At 36.3% G+C, this 17,180-nt stretch overlaps 4 protein-coding genes across 5 annotated transcripts in view; all 4 read right to left on the minus strand.

The window, feature by feature from the left end:
- Positions 1-16,495, minus strand: part of HOXA3 (homeobox A3) — a 43,311-nt gene extending 26,816 nt beyond the window's left edge. The window contains exon 1 of the mRNA XM_083188938.1: positions 16,029-16,495. The gene's annotated coding sequence lies outside the window, so the exon portion shown is untranslated. The remainder of the gene's footprint in view (positions 1-16,028) is intronic.
- HOXA5 (homeobox A5) lies at positions 7,056-9,009 on the minus strand. Its single transcript, XM_083188936.1, has 2 exons — positions 8,423-9,009; positions 7,056-8,052 (listed from the first exon to the last, which is right to left on the minus strand). The coding sequence occupies exons 1-2, from the start codon at positions 9,006-9,008 to the stop codon at positions 7,802-7,804; spliced, it is 837 nt and encodes a 278-aa protein (XP_083045062.1). The 5' UTR covers position 9,009; the 3' UTR covers positions 7,056-7,801.
- HOXA6 (homeobox A6) lies at positions 10,519-12,589 on the minus strand. The gene is made up of 2 exons (XM_083188937.1): positions 11,729-12,589; positions 10,519-10,798 (listed from the first exon to the last, which is right to left on the minus strand). Exons 1-2 carry the CDS (start codon positions 12,165-12,167, stop codon positions 10,527-10,529), a joined length of 711 nt encoding a protein of 236 aa, XP_083045063.1. The 5' UTR covers positions 12,168-12,589; the 3' UTR covers positions 10,519-10,526.
- A 602-nt stretch (positions 16,496-17,097) lies between the features above and the next one.
- The window catches only part of HOXA7 (homeobox A7), a 3,000-nt gene continuing 2,917 nt past the window's right edge, over positions 17,098-17,180 (minus strand). For both annotated transcript variants that reach the window (XM_083186357.1, XM_083186358.1), the window contains exon 2: positions 17,098-17,180. This exon is cut by the window's right edge and continues 1,319 nt beyond it. The gene's annotated coding sequence lies outside the window, so the exon portion shown is untranslated.

A 17,180-nucleotide genomic window follows, 5' to 3' on the forward strand; every position in this document is an offset into this window, starting at 1 on the left:
CACAATTGTGAGATAGAAACACAGAGATGCCTGACCCTGTAATATAACCCAGAATTAGATAGGTGTCAATGTTCAAACGAAGCCAAGTCTCGCAGATGCATTCCACACGTTGCTGGAGAATCTAGAATAAGACAGTTTGGATATAGTTATCTTGCAGGACAGCAGTCTGAATTATTAGCAATCACATACTGTAGTCGTGGGGCAACCGCGAGAAGAGGGCATGTGCTGCCATTTAGCCACAAGCACCAGTTTATTCATTAGACCGAGATTTTTGCCATCTTGAATCATTGCATGATCTGGGGGTAGTGTATACTGTATGTGGTGAACATGTTTGTGAAATATTTGCAGACTTGCATGGTGGAGCTGTTCAAAAGATAAGGCAAGATCATTAGTAAGGTCATTTATTACCACATTGCTTATTTATTTATTTTTTTCTGTCTAGGAAGAAAACGGAAAAGAAGCTCATGGATCTAGAAAAAGTACATTTAAAATCTGGAAAGTAGAAATCTGTTGTGATACAGATATATTTAGCCCATTCTTTTAAGCAATGAACATTGGAAATGAGGCATTTACCTTGTTATATGAAGCATAAACAGAGAGCAGATGGTGTACTTTCAATCATTTGCATTCTGTACTAGACGGATCCTGGGTGCCTATAGGAAACCTAAAATTCACCCAATTATACAATATTTACCGTGCTACACAGAAATGGATTCATTGAGACATAAATGATGTCTGTAAAAATTTATTTTGCTAACACAAAAAAAAAAATGATAATACTTGCAATGCGTTTAGAAAAATAAAAGCATGTATCAAAAAAAAGCAATCGATATATAAATTAAAAAAGACGACAGGCGGAAAAGTCTGTTAGGTGTGTATTATTATTATTTGTATTATAATTATTATTGTTAGTATTATTTTTTTAAAGGAGTTACTATTTGCATCATGCGTCCGAGTGTTTTCTAAATCTGAACAAACAGTCCGATAGTCTTATTGATATTATACTGTTATAAGTATAGTCTTTATAGGCAGGTAGGGCTAACCATTATAATACTGTAATGATGGCTTGTAATCTGTTATGTTGCGCAATATATATCGATGATCACTCCAGAGACAAAACGTTAGTGGTACTTCAGAAGAAAGGCAACGTTTCGGCGTTTGACAAGAAGCAAGTTATTTGTTACTTGTAAGCAAAAGATTGTACTGTGAAATCCCTTTGTGGTTGGTCTCCAAAAACAGATTGAAAACACCTCACTGATAAGTATGTCTTTAATGTGGCTGTATTGCTTATGTAAATTTCAAAGGGCCTGTAACTTGTCTTTGAGGTTTTGTTATCAGCGAGTATTGAGCCAAGACCACCACGTGTTATCTCGCAGGCCGACATTTACACATTTTCTTACAAGATTTATGGTTATCTCACTTTACCATAAACTACCAAATCGACCCTTTTGAAAATAATTTTAAAACTATTTGATAATTACTTCAAAAAATTGCAAAAAAATATATATATATTCCCTTGCCATGGTTTTTAAATGAACAAATCCTTTAGCTTATTTTCTTTCTTTTTATATTCATTTTATTACCATCATTTTACTTATTGTGTTATGCAATTATTATATGTTAGTGTTTGTTACTGTCATACTTTTTCCTTTTTTTCCCACAAAATAAATCATTTTTTTTTTTTTTAACATAACTGGAAAAATAGTTAATATAAAATAAATATAGTTTATGTTGTGATATGTGTATTTATTTATTTTTTGATGTTGTTTCAATAGTTTTTATTGATTTTTTGCATATAATAGGAAATATGTATATAAACATGCACGAAAACAAATTGTCTTAACATGAGTAGACTTAAAGTATATTGAATATTAGGTCCACCTTGAGTTATATTTAGGGAGTAATGAATAGAAGAAAATTTTCATACAACATCTATGAAAAAGTACAATATTCCCGTTCTTTCATTCAACAGTATATAAATTACTAAAGTCAAACAAAATTAATATAGATAAAACAGAGATACTCCCACTCTCACCTCCCTCACAGTCATTTTCTACCCATCAGTTAATTTCCAAGTTTAAAATTCAAACAACATACATCAAATATCTAGGAGTCTTAATTACCAGCGACCATTTGCCATGTGTTTAATGATTATGTATTCTTATTGTATTGCATCAAAATAAATTTCACTATTTATTTATTTATTTATTTATTTATTGATCCATCTATTTATGTTTGAATTCCGCCGTTGAACACTGTGATTTGCTTTTTGGTTGAGAAAATATCATTGGTCGAGCTTTCTACTGGTGACTTTTATTCTACCTGCCCCATATGGAACAACTTCATTTAGACTTTAGAGTAGGCAACTTCAATGAAATACAACTCGCGCTGTTGAAAGGAATCATTTTTCTAGCCGTGCATTTGTAATTAAGGTCATTTAACCGCTAGAGTTCAACAGGAGTCCAGTCTATGATCGAAGCCAAACTCAAAAACACTTTTTTTTTTAAATCTTTTGTGCTGATGGGCAAAATGTCCACTATATAACATTGACATCCAACTTTGCCTGGATAGATGACTTTAGAGAACAGGGTAAAGAGGCTAAACTTTTGACCTACAGCTTTTTGACCTGTGCTTGACACACACACACACACACACACACACACACACACAAAGCCATCCATGCACGCGAAGACACACACACACTACTGAGACCACACACACATACATACACTCACACATACACTCACACACACACACACACACACACACACACGCACACATGCACACACATTAAAGTTACTTGCTCTACTATACCCGATTCTATTACACAAGCTACATTTATATATTCGCATCAATTCTAAATACATTTAGAATCCGCTCAGACATTAAGAGACTGTTAATCACTATGCTAATTTATACCGCAGCAAGTCTCAACCCAGACATGCGACTGCAGATCAAAACAGCAAATTAACGCTAAATGCTGATTGCATTCTGTTCTGTATTTTAAGTTACTTGAATAATAAAAAAAAAGTCAGTAAGTTTTGTTAGAAGGGGAAAAAAAAGCTTGCCTAGGCAACTGTGCTGTCGGTGAACTTGGTCTAAAGCGAGCTCTGCTGGCGATACTAAGGTTTGCAGATTTATCTTCTCTGCATTTACTTAACCTGGCAGTGAACTGAGCGAGCTGTGATTTGTTAAACTCTGACAGTCTTCACCTTAAGCGAGGGCTGCCTCACAGAATTGCAATTGTTTGAACAGCAATACTGAGTAAATATTATTTTCAAAGAGGACCATGGCTGAAAAGTTATAAATATAAGCAGTATATAGTATAAAAACTATAATGATTATGTTATATGGGATACATACTAACCAAGCATATACAATTATATAAATAGTCATGATTGTACATAGACATATCATCTATTTTGTGTTTCTACTATATTTCAATGTGCAAAGTTTTCTTCTTAACGTGATTTACAGTTTGATTTATGATGGCAATATATTTGAAATATAAAACTTTCTTTTTTAATGTGCTTTTTATTGCTACTTTTTTATTGAAAATGTGTGATATCAGTTTTTTTATGCAACATTAAAATAAAGTAAAATATAGATACACTAAATGTTCTGCTGTATGCACAATTATCACACTCATGAACAAATTATGGTATGCACTTAAATAGATTTCACGTCTCACGTCAAATATATTTACTGATATAAGATGAATCAGGGCATTTAAAAAAAATGGGAACAGTGGTAAAATACAATGGATACAAGTGTCTTATATAAGACAGACATGGTGTGTTTATTATTTTTTAGTTGTCCCTATTCGAGATACTGATGCCCATGAAGGAGAACAGAATTTATCAGGCAGTGCATGTATATGGAATATTTTTCTTTATCTATAATATCATTTGAAAGGAATTAGAATAACCAGTTTAAGAGAATAAGACAAACTAACATAGATTTCATTTTATACGTGTATATATAATACACATTCACATTGTAGTACATCGCATCCTATACTTCCTACTGATAAAGTACACCAAATATGAGGACTGGACCCTGCATGTAGCACTACAAAACATTGGACATGCAAATATGAATGATCCATGCTGCTATATATAATCGATAGTAATAAGTTAGATAGATAGATAGATAGATAGATAATGATTGACAAATATATAGTGCTATATCGATAGCTAGATAGCTATACAGATAGATAGATAGATAGATAGATAGATAGATAGATAGATAGATAGATAGATAGATAGCTATACAGATAGATAGATAGATAGATAGATAGATAGATAGATAGATAGATAGATAGATAGATAATGATTGACACATATATAGTGCTATATCGATAGCTAGATAGCTATATAGATAGATAGATAGATAGATAGATAGATAGATAGATAGATAGATAGATAGATAGATAGATAGATAGATAGATAGATCATACAAGATTTATACATTTAACTAGATAGATAAATAGATAGATAGATAGATAGATAGATAGATAGATAGATAGATAGATAGATAGATAGATAGTAGATAGACAGACAGACAGACAGACAAACAGACGGACGGACGGACGGACGGACGGACGGACAGACAATACAAGTTTGATACATTTAACTAGATAGATAGATAGATAGATAGATAGATAGATAGACAATAACAGATTTATAAATGTAACTAGATAGATATATAGATAGATAGACAGACAGACAGACAGACAGACAGACAGACAGACAGACAGACAGAGAGATAGATAGATAGATAGATAGATAGATAGATAGATAGATAGATAGATAGATAGATAGATAGATAGATAGACAATACAAGATTGATACATTTAACTAGATAGATAGATAGATAGATAGATAGACAGGCAGACAGACAGACAGACAGACAGACAGATAAATAGATAGATAGATAGATAGATAGATAGATAGATAGATAGATAGATAGATAGATAGATAGATAGATAGATAGATAGATAGACAATACAAGATTGATACATTTAACTAGATAGATAGATAGATAGATAGATAGATAGATAGATAGATAGATAGATAGATAGATAGACAATACCAGATTTATCAATTTAACTAGATAGATGGATAGATAAATAGATAGATAGATTTGAAACTAGGCGATGATATTTTGTTCTGTCTAGCTGTGGGAACTCAGAAGTAAGTAAGAAGTTCAATAAGCGTTACTGACCATATTGAGCTTAAAAAAATGAAATAAGAACAAAGAAGAAAACAAGGTTTTTGTGGCATTTATATTGTGGGCCATATTTTATGGTAATGTGGATGCTAAGGAAGAAAAGGGAAGAACAACAAGGCGGAAGCCAGGCAGTGACCAAATGTTCCTTATGTCACCCATAAAAGTTTATGACTTGATTGAACTTTCGCCTGTAGAACACCCCCCCCCCCCCCCTCCCCAAATAGGAGAAAAACACTCAGAAAGGGATCATCCTATCAGATTAATAATAAATTAGAAGTTAGCATTACCTGCGGGCTGTTGGAGTTGAAGACGTTCAAGTAAGTTTGCATAACAACCTAGCAGTCAAAATTAAGAATGTCCCTGACATTTTTTCGCTGACATAAATGAAGGCACCGTTTTCGTCGCCCGCTATTCTACCCTGGATGGTAAATCCGGCCATAAAGTTCATTGCTGACTAATCACAGTGCAGCGTGAACTCACTACTGACAGATAAAACAGAATGTCAGTAAACACACAGCTGTGGCCTATCCAGATTCTTCCCAGTCCACAAATGTGGAAACATAACATATATCTTCAGGGAGATTGCACAGTGTATGTGAGCAATGTCTCTTACTACTACTACTGCAAACAGTTCCCTTTGAAATGAGCCACTCTCGTTTTTGGACAGATAAGGCCAATGGGTGAACTGAATGTATATATTATAAGGTAAGTACCAGCGTCGTGTGACAGCGTTTCAAAGGATAATTCATGAGTGGTGGACTTAGCTATAGATTGCCAGCTCTGCTTATAAGAAATGTTTGCACTTCCAGACTTTTTAAAGCACACTCGCAGACTCACTGTGCCATTGGGACTATAATGTGGGATTTTCACTTTCTCAAGAGCCAGACAATATATTTAGGAATTTAAATAGCATTGGACAACTCACACAGTCCTATGGTGCACAAATCTGTGTAATAAGGTATATACCCTTGGCTAAGTATTGGGATTTATCACACAGAAAATCACTGCAGGTCCTAAACAGATCCCAGGGTTATTTCACAAGTTTCATGTTCTCTAAAACTTACCTTCACTCACAAGTCAGCAGACAAGAAGGGTGAGGTGCAGGACTACGCTGTTCTTGCAATGGAATACGTGATCTTTTGTCCTGCTAAAAGCCAAATGATGTCCAGCATGAGAGAGATTATATGATATGTGGTATATAATGTTGGACGTCTACTCCCAGAAACCATAAAACTTACTTTAATAGCACCACGTGACGTTTTATAGCCAGTTAGCCTATCTGTCTGTGTTATGGAGTATTTTACGATCTAATTCATAGACAAAACCCTATTCATTTGGCAACCAAATGTCACATAGCCGGAACTAGGGCTTATAAAGTTTACTGTTATATAACTTAAGGGAGAGAAGAATGTAAGCAGTTAGCAAAGGGATCTCTTTTCATTCCCATTACAGGCTGAGAGGAGTTACATCCAGGCTCAGGTAGGGTAAGTACTACTTGTAAGGTTTTTTTGGGGGGGATGTTGTGGAACAACTTAGAAAACTCATAGAAAAATACAAATCTATATTGCAATGAATTTAAGGCATATACAATAAGCATCATGACACTGAACCTAGAAAATTTAAATAGCCAAATATATTGGTAGATGATCCAAGATTTTACTAACAGCCAACACATCTCCACTTCTAAAGAGTTTATTTTTCAAAGCTTCTGGGAGGTTGCCCTGTTATCACTGGATTTTCATGTACATAAAAGAATCCATCAATCAATTTGCAACCCAACCCCAAAAAAAGTAGACCTAGTAATACATAGGAAACACATATCAATATTTTCAGTAGAAAGTTTATTTTTTTTTCCAGTCATATTTTTTTTCATGAAAAAAATTACAAAAAAAAACAAAAAACAAATAAAATATATATTTATAGCAACTGCATAAAACAGCCAAGCTGGACTATATCATTAACTTTGTGAACCAAACACATAGTACATACACTTAGCTGCAAGTGCAGCCACTTTTACAGGAGGTCGTGCAGAGTTATGAGATACAAATGCACAGCTAGCACTAACTGCATGGAGTCACAGTTCGTGTCACCGTTTCACTACTCACCACACTAATACAAGATAAACTGGATTGGACAAGTCACCTCTACAACATAGTTATTCACAGGTTTCATAGGTAGTTTCTTCAAATTTAGGTAGACGGTTTGTAGGCATTCAGACATAGTTATACTTCACAAACATATACAGTTATTGTTTTTTTTACTTACAAATTGAATGCAACACAGAACAGAACATTTTAAAACATTTCTTTTTTTTTTTTAGTTCTGTTGCTTTCAAGTAACACATAGCGATTTACATACTCAAATAAGTTAAAACATTTAAAATGGTCAAGACATAGCCATCCAAAACAGAACACACATAAAGCATCTGTAGCTATAGTCACCCAGCAGAGGGGCTCATGGCTGGAATATAAAGGGGACAGGGACAGGCTGAAGTCACACGCAAGAGTCCTAGAAAGTCTATTGTGACCACGTTCTAATACTGGACCAGTACTTTCCATAGACCAGACACCTATGGGCGGAATGTCCCTGCAGCAGCCGCCATGCTCATGCTTTTCAGCTTGTTATCCTTTTTCCATTTCATCCTTCTGTTCTGAAACCAGATTTTTATTTGTCTTTCGGATAGGCAAAGAGCATGGGCAATTTCAATCCTCCTTCGGCGTGTCAGGTACCTATTGAAATGAAATTCCTTCTCCAACTCAAGTGTTTGGTAGCGAGTATAAGCTGTCCTAGCCCTCTTCCCCTCTGGTCCCCCTATGTTGTCTGCAAAGAGAAGAAATACAATGAATTAAGACATAGCGAAATCAGAAGTCAACCCACCACACTATATACTCAGATTTACCTTAGCACTAATTAAAAAAAATAGGGTTAGCATAATTAATAATTCAAGTATATCCAAAACAGTTGTGGTCCAGACTTAAATTATGCATCACTTAAATTGCCAAGGACTTAGTGGCCATAAATGATTATTATATAATATATTATATATAATAATGATAATAATAATAAAGATTGCTCTGTAGTCATAAAAATGTCTAAACACATCACTAGCAATTGCAGCCCCTGATCATTTGATTTCCCTCACCCCTCCATTCTCCTCTATGTATTAAAAGAAATGATTTGAGTTATTTACCATGACTTATGTGCAGTTTTCTCATCCATGGGTAGATCTGGGGCTGGACTGACGAAGCAGGGCTCTGGCCGTTTTGTGAACTTGCCTGTTCGCTGCTAGCTGGTGTATCATCCTCAGCACCAGGGGAAGCAGCACCCAGCCCTTCCCTGACAATGTGGCTGCTATTACTATTGCTGCTGCTGGTGCTGCTGCTGGAATTGGACGTGGTGCTGTTGGAGTTACTTAGAGAGTTTTTGATTCCTGGGTGGCTCTCGCTGACAGGCGGGGTGGACACAGCAGTGCAGGGGAGAGGGTCAGGTGGAGGAGAGTGGGAAGAGGTTGCAGGTTGGTTATACCTTGGCTCTGTAGAGGAGGCTGGGTTGGATGGATAATTTCTTGCTCTGTCATTGGCACTAAAGTGGTTGGAAGCTGATCGCCCAACGCTGAGATCCATGCCATTGTAGCCGTATCCGTACCTGCTGGAATGCATGCTTGTTGAATCCCTGTATTGCTCGCTCACCGAGCTGTGATCTCCATAATTATGTAACTGGTAGTCCGGGCCATTTGGATAGCGACCGCAAAATGAGTTTACAAAATAAGAGCTCATTTGTTTTTTGATATGTGTGCTTGATTTGTGGCTCTTGGTCGTTTTGTGCGTCTATAGCACCCTTGCACAATTTATGATGAATTATGGAAATGACTGGGACATGTACTTGGTTGCCTCCTACGTAGGCACCCAAATATGGGGTACGACTTGCAATCACGTGCTTTTGTTGTCCAGTCGTAAATCCTGCCTGATGACCCCTAGAGGTAAACTGGTGTACTGGTGGGGGAGCTGGGAGGATGCTGAGAGGGGCGAGAGCTGCAGTTGTGACTGCAATCGCTTTGCTCGGACTCTAGCGCCACCGTCTGGGCAGACAGCTGTCACTGCAGTCTCTCTCTGCGAGCCGGGGACTGCAGGGCCGGGGTCGAATTGAGGTTACATCCCATTACAGAAAAATTATTGCATTCTCCTCACAGCTGCATTAGTGAATACCAAATGTACCGACTCACTGGCACAGTTCACAAACCACCATATTAATACAGAAATATTGCACAAACGGTCCTGTTTGCTATTTATTCCAAATATACATATCATTGTTACCTTTCTAACATGCCTTACACTAAAGTCCCTTTATATTTCTGCTGATGACATAGAAATGGCCGTAATAATGCAGTGGGGAATTAGCAGTCCCAATAATACTGTACTCTTCATTTCTAGTTCATTTCTCGTGAATGGGTCTCTTATAGAATGCATAGATTTGATTTTATATCTGCATATTTTTGAAGTAATACAATGCATTAAAGGCAATCAGCACATATAAAACCAAACATAGAGGCGGCATTTATGGCTAGATAGTGAGATCCAGTGTTCCCCTAGGGTAGAAATGCCCAATTCCATTGTTAGAACGCTGGTTTTTAAAATTTTAATATATCCAAAGATGCGAATTTTTCCAGATTTGTGCCTAATAAAAAGCCTCAATGCTTCATATACCTGGGACCACATCTCTTTGTATTAGAATTAGCGCTTGGCGTTTCCTTCCAGCTACTAAGAAGGGTCGGTGTCTTGTATCCCCAGCTAGCAACAATGAGCGCCTGTAAATATTATGGTAACATGTACAATGCAGCTGACAGTAACACTTTGTTCAGAGAATGTAGAAAACAGGATGACCTCAGATTTCCGGATGCTTTTTTTTTTTTTTTTTCCCCAACCTTTTTTGTGTACATTATTTTCCAATGCTCACATTGCTTTGGAAGCCTGTTTAGACAGCATCATAATACAGCCCAAAGTCTGCAATATATCCGTGCTAGGATTATGGCGTAAACTTGCCTTCTGGGGTCGAGTAAGGTTGACAACTTCTGCGGATTAATTATTCTGTATCCGTGAAATGAAAACATATTTTTTTTCTTTGAATATTTCTAGACGGATTTTTACATGTAAACGAAATGCATGCTTTCACTAAGAGCTAGAGAAGCCTGGATTTGCAGGATGTTTGCATGGGTGCAGTTAGAATTAACATGGCTCATTTTTACAAGTATATTTATGTGTGCAGACGGTGCAGATGAATAAGGGGAGGCCTGCTGACTATGTGTCGCTTTCATTGACTTGCTTGTCCTCTGTTGAGTCGCTGCTGGGCTGTGAGGAATTAATAATCTTGCTTTCTTTCTTCCATTTCATTCTCCTGTTCTGGAACCAGATTTTAATCTGACGTTCTGTTAGGCAGAGAGCATTTGCTATTTCAATTCTCCTCCTTCTTGTCAGGTACCTATTAAAATGGAATTCTTTCTCCAGTTCTAAGGTTTGGTATCTTGTGTAAGTCTGTCTTCCCCTCCTGCCGTGGTTCCCGTACACTGCACCTGAGAGACAGCAAGAACAAATCCACATGTGATTATAATATAGGGACCCAAGATCCTAACCAAACATTATTGCTATAGACACACGCCTCTGTCCTAGTATAATAAACACAATTACTAGCTTAGTAAACACACGTTGCAGATGCATTCAGGAGGGATTCTTGCTGGAAGTGGGCATCCAGATTACTGTCTTTGTTTTTTTTTAAAAATGAGTTGTATTGCTTATACTATTGTATATTGAATATTGTACAATTAATACTTGCAGCACAATCATTTTATTAGCTATCCAATTTTTTTTTAACTAGAAGGCATCAAAACAAGGAATAACACACTTGTTAAGTGCAGAAAATGGTTTGATTTCTTTTGTAGATAGCTATAAAAAATGTGATATATATATACATGTATATATGTGTGTGTGTGCGTGTGTGTGTGTGTGTGTGTGTGTGTGTGTTTATATATATATATATATATATATATATATATATATAAACATTCATTTTAGAACATGGCTGCTTAGCTATCATCCAACCATCTCTCTTTCTCTCTCTCGATAGGTATATATATATATATATATATATATATATATATATATATATATATGCAATGTATACATACATACATACATACATACATACATACACACATACACACACACTGTATATGTATATGTATGTATGTCTATATATATATACACACACACACACACACACACACTGTATATGTGTATATATATACACACACACACACACACACACACACACACAACTATGTTTCTGTATATATTGAATAGGGAATTGCACTGTTTAGTACATAGGAAAGTCTATTGATGCTTTGCACTACACACAGTATGTACCAGAGTAACTATTGCCCCCGCTGCCACCTTGTCTGTGAGCAGTCGTCCCCCCTCAGCCATGCACACACACTGGCACTTACCGGTGCAGGAGTTGGCTCGTTGCATCCAGGGGTAGACAGGGTTACTGTACTTCCTATCGCTGGAGTCCTCGCTCAGTAGCTTGCTCTGTACATTGGCGGATTTGTACGGCTGCTCGGCGGAGAGGTGCAGATATTCCCCAGCATGGGTCCTCTTGGCAGCTTGGTAGGAGGCAGTAGAGTTGGTGCTGGCCTTGTCCGGGTAGCAGCAAGACGCCCCATACTCATAAGAGTTTCGGTTGCAGGCGAGAACTGTGTTAGATTGCTGGTAGAAGCATGGCGATGAGTAAGACTTGTCCTGGAGGGAACTTGTCCCATAAGAACCTTGAAAATGCCTTAAAGCTTCATAGCCAGAGGAGTAGAGGGGTATCTGACCCACAAAGGAGTCCTGCCCATTAGGCAGGCTCCCAGGGAAAGTGCCATTCACAAAGTAAGAACTCATTTGCCCTGCACTTCCTGCTCCTGTGATTTGTTGTGTATTAGTACATCTAGCTATAACTATTAGTAGTCATCGAACTGGTTTGTTTCTGGATGGCCAAGCGCCAAAAGCGACAGAAGCAAATATAAGCAGCTGATCATGCATTAGCCAATGGGAAGGAGTTATGGTGGTGCTCCCCTGGGACTGGGACTGAGCAGCAAACTTCCCAATAACAAGCAGCTTCCCAGGCACATATACTACAACTGTAATATACACATCATATTACATGGGGAATGGGGAGTGTTCACTGCTGTTCTATTGGGGGAGATATACAATGTTTACTATTACTGGAACCAAGTCACAGGGATACCCTGTGTATAGCACCCTACTATAATAATAGTAAATGGGGGACATAGCCGCAGTATCTACAGTATTACTACAATGAACCTTTCCAATACTACAGGAAAGAAATGGAAAGATGTCGCAGTCGGACCTTTTATATATATATACATATATATATATATATATATATATATATATATATATATATATATATATATATATATATATCCATACACTGCTGAAATGGAAAATAACCAACTTATAATATTTCTCCTGTGACGCAACTCAAATATTTTAAAAGCAACATTATTGCTCTATGATACACATATATTCTCTGCCTGTATATTATGGTCATTATTCAAAAATACTTAATCAGATAGACTTACATTATTATAATATGTTGGATGAATAATCCATGATTAATATCTAACAAACATTCACAACGTAAACAAAACACGAACAATACGCAGTATGACCATAAATATTGCCGAATTATCGAAACAACAAACAAACAAACAGCAAGTTAATAACTCTTTAGAGCACGTTCAGGCAAAGTAAATATATTATCGTTGAAATTAACATTTGTTCGGTTATCTATTGTAGTATATATTGTAGTATATATTGTAGTATATATATTGTATTATATATTGTAGTATATATGCTGGACCTGCTGTTATTGCTATATAAGGATAGAATACCAAATGTGGGAGTAATTAACATATTTCACATTTCAATGAACAATTATGCTGTAAACATCTAACAATTTAGATCCTAACTTAAAAAGCCCTCTCTTATCTGAGTGTGGTGGAGGAGTTTTATGGCCCAAGCACTGGAATCCGGTCAGAAGTCTGTTCCCTTCATGACTATAAAATCCACAGTAAATGCTTTAGAAGAATGTTCAACTTTGATGCTGAAAAGCCTGTAATAGGTTCCTTGGAATACATCACTTACTGTAAGCTGAACGAATAAAAGCATAGCTAGTGTGTATGAGACGGTATGTCAGTACAGCCCATATGTCTGACTTTGCATAAACTAGTAAACTCGGGAATATTATATATCTGCTTAGTTATAGTGTATAGGAGGGAAATATATCGTTCTCTGATAAGTTATGTACTAATGAGCAGGAAGGGGGGGGGGGGGGGGATTCTCCTTGGTATTTCCTGATATCAAATATTTGTATGCACGGTGCAGTTTAAATGTGATAGTGTGTGTGTGTGCATGTGTGTGTGTGTGTGTGTGTGTGTGTGTGTGTGTGTGTGTGTGTGTGTGTGTATGCATGCAAATCTTGTGTGTGAGTTTGAATGTGTACTTATGTGTGCATGGTGTGCATGGTGTGCATGGTGTGCATGCATGCGTGTGTGTGTGTGTATGTGTGTGTGTGTATGTATGTGTGTTTGCATATATATATATATATATATATATATATATATATATATATATATATATATATCAATTAGTTTCCCCCAGTAATACCATACCTCAACAGTATAATAAGCTAGTGAAATTAATATTTAAGAAAAGATTATAGAATTCAATTTTAATTAGTCTAAAATAAACACTGAATATGTATTATTTAATCGGGGTGGAATTACAGGGATTGGGTTGATTGCCTACTTAGAAATTTAATTGGAAATAAAAATGTCATTATAGCACTAAAAACTAACGAAAAAAAGGTAAAAGCTGACCAGAGAAAGACAGGGAGAAATACAAGGCTTGGTTTATGCATGCCATTGTCTGGGGGCCTGTAAAATGTACCAGGGATTGTTCTGGCAGATCAATGGTTAAGACACTGCCCCTTCTGTTTCCCTTTTTATCTTACTTCCAAGCAGAGAAATCTGCTTAAACCATTAAATCTTAGGTGCAGCAGCCATTTTGAACACAAGGAAAATAGCTTTGAGCAATGTTTTCTTTTTGTCCTATGCCCCATAACAGTTAATACGTGCCGTAGTGTTCCGTTCACGCTATTTATTTACGTTTCTGAATGTAAATAAGCGGCATTGTCACATAAATACTTGGTGAAATGAATGTAGCATTAAATAACGTCATAGTTCCCATGCGGGCAGGTGCTAAGCTGGGTCATCTCTTGTATAGATCACATAAAACGAATCTGGAACGCAAATTGCTTATTACAGCTCCTTCGTATTTCCAGGGAAAGAAACTCTTAACTTCTGATTAATAACATTATACACAGTAACTGAGCTAGTCGCACATGCCCTTAGCTTTATACATACAAAGGTAACATGTTAGAATTTAACTTCTTTTCACTTAAGAAAAATACGACTAAATCCAGCATAAGAGGGTCACCTGTAACAATCATATACAGTACTGATGATTAGATGTCAAATAAAGCAACCTTTAATTACATTAGCAGCCTTCCTTTACAATAACCGTAGATACCGCCACCCACCACACAGTGGCAGCACCGAATCCTCACCCACAATAAATCCTCCATTATATGCAGCCAGGCAGATACTGCAATGTAATGCAAATTTTATATTTCATCAGCTAGCAGATCACAAGCAACACAGAGTAACAACTGAATTCATCCAAGCATTGCCCTTAATTACTGATCATGAATAGCAGACACTGAAAAACAGATTTCTGTTGTTACATATCTAATGAAAACGACACTGGCGATGCTCAGCCAGTTACGGAATGCAATAGAGGTGCACAGTAAACAAAATACATTTTTTTTTCCAAGAGGGAACAATATCAGTCAGCTCCATCAAATTGTCCAATCTGCAAACAGCTGACATGCTGGTGTTATTTCCAAACGATTTTTATCCAATAATCACATGTTAAAATCTTAAAATTGTTCAATTAGAGCATACCTTAAATCTGTCTTTATCATCCATCTATCTGTCTGTCTGTCTGTCTATCTATCTATCTATCTATCTATCTATCTATCTATCTATCTATCTATCTGTCTATTAATTTATCTATCATCTGATTTTTTTTATGAAACTAGCTAAGTACCTTGTATACGACTATTAATAAATGAGCCGACTTTTGAATTTGTAAAGCTATTTGATTGCAGTACATTATTGCAATATACAGTATTGTTTTACATTGCTTAGGAAGATTAATGATATCCAAATAACATTATACGTTATTACATTAATAAAAATCTAGACACGTCTTTATTATATATTAAGTGTACATTGTGAACAACAAATCTATAAATGTATATATTTATCTATCTATGTTTCTATCTATCTATCGATTCATCTATATTAAAAAAAAACAATATTCTTAGAGCCAATTGTGTGCACGTAAACACACATATATATATATACAGTAGATAGATAGATAGATAGATAGATAGATAGATAGATAGATAGATAGATAGATAGATAGATAGATAGATAGAGTTAGTATACAGAGGATACCCATAGCTTTGATTGCACATGTACGTGGGAAATTGCCAAAATAATGGCATCTGTGATGGACTTGGCTGAGCAGAAGACAATAAATAGTTGCAGAGTTTATTTGGACTGGGCACTGGAGATGATTGCAGGATGTTAAGTGGGGCACATTTCTCACCTTTAGCTCCTGGCTCACAGAAATCCTTGCCACTTTGACAGCTGTCGCCCTGGCTGCACAGGAGAGAGATCGAGCCCCTCTTGGTGCCAGGAGAAGCAGGAAACCAAGCAGGCTGCAAGCTGCAAATCCGCCACTCCGGTGCTTTGAATCCAAAATGCCACACCTTGTAAGGGAAGGATCCGGCGCTGCCACCCTGGACCTGTGCTGCAGGCGGCTGCTGGATACGAACCTCCATATACATTGCTGCCTATTGCCTTTCAGAGAACAAGTGGGCTGTGTGCTGGGGAGCCAGGCAGATCCGAAGCAGGACTGAGCACAGCAAAAGAATGCGGCTCTATTCTCGCAAGGGAAATTATAAAAAACTTAATGTTCACAGTTACTATCCACATGACCAGGAACGACCAATGGAAAAACCGAACAACTCATAAACTTGTATTGCAAAGTTGTAAATTTTCATAAACAACAACGGATTTATAGCCATTGCCTCATCACTGAGAAGAGGCAGGTCTTATACCAAGTCGCCATCTTAACTCCCAGACAACCCCAGCCTCTGCACAAATAGCCTCTTATATTCCAGCAGCCTCTCATCTAAATATTAATATTAAATCAACTACTTAGTGAATTAAGCCCAACTCGCCCTTAGAACAAAATAGCCTGGTCTTTCTTTCTTTCTTTATATATATATATATATATATATATATATATATATATATATATATATATATATATATATATATATATATATATATATATACATATATATATACACACACACACACACACACACACACACTGCACAGAGTGCATCTAGATTCCATATATTATTAATAACGTGTTCATTAATTTTACATAGATTTCATTATGATCTCAGACCAATACTGTAGTCATTTAATAATTATGGGCAAGATCATATCGTATTGCAATTCGCTCAGCTATTCTAATTTTAGACACCATTTAACCCAAGAAAATGTCATTGATGTAATTATTTAATATTTTTGGAACTCTCCAATAAAATATGGTATTAAAAGACAAGACACCATTGACCAAACATGACTTTTTTATTGTTCGTAACAAAAAATATATTATGAAAGATACTTCAACAGAGTTTTACTTTGATGTTTATTTATACATATTTATGTAGAACGCCCAAAA

Source organism: Crinia signifera, chromosome 5 (assembly GCF_055691185.1).
Source record: "Crinia signifera chromosome 5, ASM5569118v1, whole genome shotgun sequence".
NCBI lineage: Eukaryota > Metazoa > Chordata > Amphibia > Anura > Myobatrachidae > Crinia > Crinia signifera.